This window comes from Brachypodium distachyon, chromosome 2, assembly GCF_000005505.3.
Source record: "Brachypodium distachyon strain Bd21 chromosome 2, Brachypodium_distachyon_v3.0, whole genome shotgun sequence".
Taxonomy (NCBI): Eukaryota; Viridiplantae; Streptophyta; class Magnoliopsida; order Poales; family Poaceae; genus Brachypodium; species Brachypodium distachyon.
In genome coordinates, this window is record NC_016132.3 from 8,852,677 (window position 1) to 8,860,300 (window position 7,624).

The 7,624-nt window shown below is 54.4% G+C and overlaps 2 protein-coding genes across 2 annotated transcripts; one reads left to right on the forward strand and one right to left on the reverse strand.

The window, feature by feature from the left end:
• Window positions 1–931: 931 nt before the first annotated feature.
• On the forward strand, window positions 932–4,830 carry LOC100837060 (probable LRR receptor-like serine/threonine-protein kinase At3g47570). Its single transcript, XM_003565614.3, has 2 exons — window positions 932–4,084; window positions 4,198–4,830. The coding sequence occupies exons 1-2, from the start codon at window positions 1,270–1,272 to the stop codon at window positions 4,638–4,640; spliced, it is 3,258 nt and encodes a 1,085-aa protein (XP_003565662.1). The 5' UTR covers window positions 932–1,269; the 3' UTR covers window positions 4,641–4,830.
• A 1,812-nt stretch (window positions 4,831–6,642) lies between these two features.
• On the reverse strand, window positions 6,643–7,395 carry LOC104582547. The gene is made up of 2 exons (XM_010232479.3): window positions 7,173–7,395; window positions 6,643–7,079 (listed from the first exon to the last, which is right to left on the reverse strand). Exons 1-2 carry the CDS (start codon window positions 7,249–7,251, stop codon window positions 6,850–6,852), a joined length of 309 nt encoding a protein of 102 aa, XP_010230781.1. The 5' UTR covers window positions 7,252–7,395; the 3' UTR covers window positions 6,643–6,849.
• Window positions 7,396–7,624: the final 229 nt, after the last annotated feature.

A 7,624-nucleotide genomic window follows, 5' to 3' on the forward strand; every position in this document is an offset into this window, starting at 1 on the left:
AATTAACCAAACCGAACCGAAATTTTGTTTTTTCCGGTTTTCGGTTACGGTTAGCCAAACAGCTAACCGCAGTCGGTTTTTTCGTTAGAAACCGAACGGTTTCGGTTAAACCCAAAAAACCAAAACAATATAAAACCTATGGTGTGAAGGCTAATAGAAGCAAAGCAGTGTCCCAATGGTCTGTAGTGCGCTTGAATGGATCGTTGGTCTTGAGTTTGATTGGCTCCTCCTGCAATTTTTTGTTTGATTTTCTCTGGCTAATTGGGCCGGCTATATGGCATGTGGGCCGATTTTGAGCAAATTTGGTTTGGACTTGAAGCAAATAGGGCCACCCGGCCAGCCTAGCTGCGGACGGACTGAGCCAGCCAGGCAGTGCAATTTTTTTTGTTCTATGGAAGGAAACATGCCTATAAAAATTTATGTGTTCTTTAAAAATTCGCGTCAATTTTGGTTAATTTGATTATAACTGAAACCAAACCGAAAATAAATGATTATAATCGAAACCGAATCGTATTTTTATACATAATCGTATGAACCGAAGTATCCAAACTGTATTAACCGAAAAACCGTATAAACTGAACTGAACTAAACCGAAAAACCGAACGGACACAATTTATAGCGCATTATTCGCATGGGCAAAACAGAAGGAAATTGAAACAGGCCTGCAGGCGGAGAGATACGTGGCAAAGAAGAAATGTCATGCTGCTCTCATCTGGTATGGTAAGTGGTACGTAATGCAAGGATATTGATCGTCCGAGCTTTCGATCACACTTTGTTTAGGCACCCAGAGCAGCTGGCTGCATCGAGCGAGACCACCACCACAACGTTCGAGCAGCCTAGAAAAATTGATTAGAGAAAACTGCATTGTTTCATGCTCACGCTTGAGTCAAACGATCGATCCAATTTATAAGTGAGCACGCCGGTCGGCACGGGAAAACAACCTCAATCAGAAGATTGTATGAACGCATGGCCTTATCAAAACACAAGACGGCTTGACGAATATGTAGTAAGTGGATAAACAAAACAAGAAAAAGAAATAAGACGGCTTGAACACCACGGCGACGTCGTTTGGTTTTCGCTTGCTCTGAACTTGTCAAGGGCGAGGTCTGAGAACGAAGGGACGTTTGGTGTGCAGTCGGGACTGCGTCAGAGACTGGATTCCACAGCTCTGCAAGAAATTAACCGCGATTCAAATTTCAACGCGCACCTCCTCCTCCTCTTTCTCACAAGAGGAACAGGCGTCCGGGTCGCTAGCCATCCGAAATCGCCATGCAGCTCGCCGTAGGCCGGAATAGCCGCCACCGCGGCAGCTGCCTCCGTCAGCTCGGCCAACTAACCACTCTCATCCTCCTGCTGCTGCTGCAAGCCAAGAAGACCTGCTCGGTCAGCGACGTCAGCGGCAACGAGACGGACCGCGCCGCCCTGCTGGCTTTCAAGCACGCCGTCTCCGGCGGTCCCGCCGGTCCGCTGAGCTCCTGGAACGATTCCCTGCCCTTTTGCCGGTGGCGGGGCGTCTCGTGCCTGCCACGCCACGCCCATGCCGGCAGAGTGACCACGCTGTCGCTCGCTTCTCTGGGCCTCACGGGTTCCATCCCGGCGGTCCTCGGCAACCTCACCTTCCTCTCCTCTCTTGAGCTGTCGGGCAACGCGCTCACCGGGGCCATACCGCCGTCCATCGGCGGAATGCGGCGCCTCCGCTGGCTGGACCTCTCGGGCAACCAGCTCGGCGGTGCCATCCCACCTGAGGCGGTGGCACCTCTCACCAACTTGACGCACCTCAACCTGTCCCGCAACCAGCTCGTCGGCGATATCCCGCCGGAGCTCGGCCGTCTCGCCGCTCTCGTAGATCTGGACCTCTCCAGGAACCACTTCACGGGGAGCATACCTCCATCCGTTGCCGCGTTGTCGTCGTTGCAGTCAATTAACCTCGGGGCCAACAACCTCACCGGGACTATTCCGCCGTCGTTGTTCGCGAACCTGACGGCCCTCGTCGGGTTCGGCGTCAACTCCAACAACCTTCATGGGAGCTTGCCGGAGGAGATAGGCCTGTCCAGGAGCCTGCAGTACATCGTGGCGTCCTTGAACAATCTCGACGGCGAGCTCCCGGCTTCCATGTACAACGTCACGTCCATCAGGATGATCGAGCTGTCATACAACTCATTCACGGGGAGCCTCCGCCCTGACATCGGTGACCGGCTCCCAGACCTCTACTTCCTCAGCATGTTCGGGAACGAGCTCGCCGGTGGAGTGCCGGCGAGCTTGGCAAACGCATCGGCGATGCAGACTATCAACCTGGGCGAAAACTATCTCGTCGGTCTTGTGCCAGTGAATCTCGGTGGGCTCAGAGACCTCCTTTCTCTGTCCCTGAGCTTCAACAATTTGCAAGCCGCCACGCCAAGCGAGTGGCAGTTCCTTGACGACCTGACCAACTGCAGCAAGCTGAAGACGCTGCACATGTTCCACAACGATCTCTCCGGCGAGCTCCCGTCATCGGTCGCCAACTTGTCGACGGAGCTCGTCTGGCTCTCCTTGTCGTACAACCGAATATCCGGGACCATCCCTTCCGGCATCGGCAACCTGGCGCGGCTGGCGACCTTCCGGTTGCAGGCGAACAACTTCTTTGGGCCCATCCCGGAGTCCGTCGGCCTTCTAGCTAACATGGTTGACTTCCTCGTCTTCGGGAACCGGCTCACCGGCACGATACCGCTCTCGCTGGGCAACCTCACCAAGCTCACCGAGCTCGAGCTGAGTGAGAACAAGCTCGTCGGCGAGGTGCCGCCCAGCCTGGCGGGTTGCCGGAGCCTGGGCTACCTTAGCGTCGGTGGGAACCGGCTCACCGGCACCATCCCGCCGCGGATCTTCACCATCACGGCCATGTCATACATCCTAAACATGTCGAACAATTTCCTATCAGGTGATCTGCCCGTGGAGGTTGGCCACCTTCAGAATCTCCAAACGTTGGATCTGGCCAATAACAGGTTGACCGGTGCGATCCCCGTGACGATCGGCCAATGTCAGATCCTTCAGAGGCTTGATCTCCATGGCAATCTGTTCACGGGCAGTGTCTCGCTGTCGTCGTTCGGGAGCCTCAAGGGCTTAGAGGAGCTGGACATGTCCGGCAACAACCTGTCCGGTGAGTTTCCGGGCTTTCTGCAAGACTTGCAGTACTTGCGCCTCCTGAACCTGTCCTTCAACCGTCTTGTCGGAGAGGTCCCTGTGAAGGGAGTATTCGCCAACGCGACGGCGGTTCAGGTCGCCGGAAACGGCGATCTTCTCTGTGGAGGCATCCCGGAGTTGCGCCTACGGCCCTGTGCAACCGACACGACGCTACCGGCGACGGATAGGTTGCTTGCCGTGAAGCTGGCTGTTCCCCTCGCGTGCATCGCCGTCGTTCTGGTCATTTCAGTGTCTCTGGTGTTGACGAGGAGGCGTGGGAAAAGGGCTTGGCCGAAAGTGGCAAATCGATTGGAGGAGTTGCACCGAAAGGTGTCGTACGCCGAGCTCTCCAACGCGACCGACGGGTTCTCCTCCGGCAACTTGATTGGTGCCGGCTCACATGGCTCGGTGTACCGAGGAACCATGCTCCAGGAGGACGGCACTGAGCTCGCTGTCGCCGTGAAGGTCTTCGGCCTCCGGCAGCAGCAAGGCGCGCCGGCGACCTTCGCCGCCGAGTGCGAGGCCCTGCGGCACGCTCGGCACCGCAACCTCGCCAGGATCCTGATGGTGTGCGCGAGCCTGGACAGCAAAGGGGAGGAGTTCAAGGCGCTGGTGTACGGGTACATGCCCAACGGGAGCCTCGAGAGGTGGCTGCACCCGGAGCCCAGCGACAGCGGCGGCACGCTGACGCTGGTGCAGAGGCTCAACGCCGCCGCCGACGTCGCATCGGCGCTTGATTACCTCCACAACGACTGCCAGGTGCCGATCGCGCACTGCGATCTCAAGCCGAGCAACGTCCTTCTCGACGACGACATGGTCGCACGCGTCGGCGACTTTGGTCTCGCGCGGTTTCTCGACAGCACCGAGCCCTGTGCTCGCCAAGCCAGCTCCCTGGTCCTCATGGGTTCCATTGGTTACATCGCTCCAGGTAACTAACTAAACTAAAGATCAACCAAATTATATGCAGGCCGGTGTAACTAATTTCTTGCTCCATGTACGTACGTAATTGACATCAAGCCCTGGGGGATTCTTGGTCTGCAGAGTACAGGATGGGCGGGCAAGCGTGTGCGAGTGGCGACGTGTACAGCTACGGGATCCTGCTGCTGGAGATGCTCACCGGGAAGAGGCCTACGGACGCGATGTTCCGGGATGGGCTGACGCTCGCGGGATTCGTCGGGGAGGCGGCGGACTCCGGAGGAGACGACGGCGTCTTGTCCGTAGTCGATCCGCGGCTGCTCGTGCTCGGTGCGGGAAGAAACCGTGGACACCGGCCGTTGGTTCAGGGTGCTTCAGCAGAGGAACGCTGTCTGTTTTCGGTGGCGACGATTGGGGTCTCGTGCGCTAGCGAGCTGCAGATGGAGCGGCCCGGCATGAAACAGGTGGCCAACGAGATGGCCAAACTACGGGCATCTCTCTTGGATTCTGTTCTCCTGAAGACTTCAGCAGGAGAAGTAGAATGTTACGGAACAGAGTCGTTAGGTTAAGATTTGCACGCCATCCATACTAAATAAGTTTATCGTCCGTTTTGAATCATAAAACAAAAATCAGATCCGACGGCTGACCAATTTTGACACGAATCTCAATTCTATAGTTTCTGATATGGCTGTAGTTATATCTAAATTGCTTGATTTTTAAGCAAAAGGTTTAAATCTAAATTGATGAATAGAACCGTTAGATTAATATTCTCATTTTATTCTTGTTTTTCATCATCCGTTTCGAATGCTGAAGCACAAATCATATCCAACAGCTAAGGAATCAACTTATTTCTAACTAAAAATCAGGCAACGTCTATATAGCAAAACCATTATAATATAGAGATGACCATTATACCGGATGCCGAATTATTATACTAAAATATATGTGAAGAAGAAATTGGATATGCAATCAAAGAGTATATCAGACTACTCCGTGTATTATTAACAGAGGTACTAGCTAGTGCATTTTTTATACCATACCAATATATTAAATTGGAGTTGGTGGTGATGGTACGGTCGCATCCGTATGTCACTTCATCAAAATTACGAATTTGCCACCGCTGTCACCACTTTTAATCCCGAAGCGTCTTTTTATCCGATCGATTCTAACCACCGCTGTACGTCCTCGATACTTTCCGCACGACCCTTTCACGCGGGCACGCGGCCCGACCCTTGTCCCCTCTCCCTCTCACACCTATCCCCTCGATCCATACTCCCCGAACTCTTCTTCCTCGTACCGCTCGATCCGCCTCCTCCACGAAGTCCAACTCCTCCCTTCATCGCCATCCTCACTAGTTCTCCATGCCGCCGCCGCCAATGCTCTCCCCCGCCGCACCGCCCTCTTTCCAGTCCTTCTCCGGTCTCTCTACTACCGATCTGGCCCGCGCGACCACTCCCGTCTCCTCCTCCCGAGTCCCGAGGAAACTCGATCTGGGCATCTGCCGGCCCAGCGCCCCCTGCCCTTTTCGCTCCTCCGGTGCTCCGAGCTGGACCAAGGACGCCAAGCCCCTGCCCCCTTCCCTCTTCATCTATCTGGACGGCTGGCTATAGTCTGTGGAGGAGATCGACGATGTGTTCTGGCAGGGGCGGGGCGAGCCGCGAGCGAGGTAGGTGGAGCTCGGCGGCGGCGCTGCAGTCTGAAGACGGAGGCGCGACGGCAGTGCCGCAGAAGATCGAGAGAGGCCGGGTGGCGTTCGACGACTAGGTGGAGGCGTAGGACGACATGCTGCCAGTTGCGGAGCGCCCGGGTCCCGTTGACGGCCAGATCCCAATGACGAGGATCCGCATGGGGAAGACAACAGTGCCGCTCCTTCGTCAGGCCTCCATCCGGTCTGCATCGTCAAGATCCTCCGCGGCGCCCGCTCCTCGGCGGGTCGGTTGGGCGCCTCCTTAGCTGGTCGTCGGCGCGCCGCGACTGTGGATCCGATGCGTGGTGGCGGAGATGGGCATGGCGGTAGCGCGGTTGCCTTCCTCCAGCGACGCCGCCGTAGCAGCTGCTCCCGAGCGGGCGTTCTGACGTTGCTACTACCGACGCTTTTCTCTATTTTTTCTTTATTTTTGCTGAAATCTTGGCCTAATTGATGGTACATGCAGACTATGCTTTCTAAATTTAATTAGGACATGGATTTGCTCTGAAACTTTCATTGATTTAATTCCCCTCCGTATATGATTTTAGTACCATTTTCCTGGATCTATTTTTGACCCGATTAGACTTGATCATATGACTAATCGATGATGTGTTGAATCCTTAATTTTCCTTAAAGATCATGGTTGAAACATGCCCAATATATATGGCATGGCATCGCAGAGATGCGTGATGGAGCGAAGGGAGAGCAGCATCTTGTCAGGGCTAACATAATTTTCATATGGGCTAAAAATTATAAAATATGAAACTATATCGGAAAAGGCATTTTCGGTATACTGAATTAAAGTTTTTTCGATCAGAAATTTCGGTAACTGCTAGAGTTGCTCTCAATACGTAGCTACGTGCAAAAGACCCACTTTTGAAAACTTAAGCCAGCATGTTTTTCAATTTTTTTTCTTCCGTAGCAACGCACGGACTTTTTGCTAGTATGATTAAAAAAGCAGTAACTTCTAAAATTGCCAGCTTAGAAATTAAATAAGTTCATGTTCTATAGTTACAAGTGTGGCCTGTATGCTTAAGCATGCACGCATGCGGTTAGTTACATGCACGATGACGGACCATCTGACACGAATCTCAATGCGGGTTCCTGGGATCGTGGCGGCCGTTGGCCCCTGACCCGGGGTAATCCTCCGTCTGCAGGTCCACCCTCCTCGCCACCACCATCATCTCCTCGTCGTCGGACAGCAGCAGTGGTTCTCCCTGCCCGCCGCCGGACACGACAACGACGGCGTCCGCCGCCGCCGCCGCAATCGCATCCTCCCTAGGAAGCAGCATCCTACGGTTGGCGCCGGCCGCCGCGGCCGCTGCAAGGACGAGAAAACACAAGGCAAAGATGAGGAGCGTGGCCTCCGGCGAGAGGTCCGGCGAGCCAAAGAGCTGGATCAAGCCGTACAAACCGTGGACGAGGAAGACGCAGGAGAGCAAGGCCAGCAGCAGCATCACGACCGGGACCGAGCACCACGCCTTCCCCGCCATATCGATCGATCTTCACCGTTGATCGACGAATTAACGGTCCGGCCGAGCTAGAAGAGATCAATCGAGCTAGCTTAATTATCAGTGATTAGTGTCACTCTTCCTCTTCACAAGCTAAGCATTATTGTAATGTATCTACCTGTGTGTTCAGTTTTGGGACAGAAGGATCGCCATTATATATAGTGTGTGAAGAAGTGCTGAGGGGTGAGGGGTCACATCAAGCGAGGTCAAACAAGCACACTCGTATGTACACTATTGAGCACGTACCGGAAATGGGCGGCCGTACGCGCCGCTGCACTGCACTGCGCGAATTGTGTGTGCATGCAAACTGGCATCCACTTCCGATAGATCTCGATATCCATCCATCAGCGCCCCT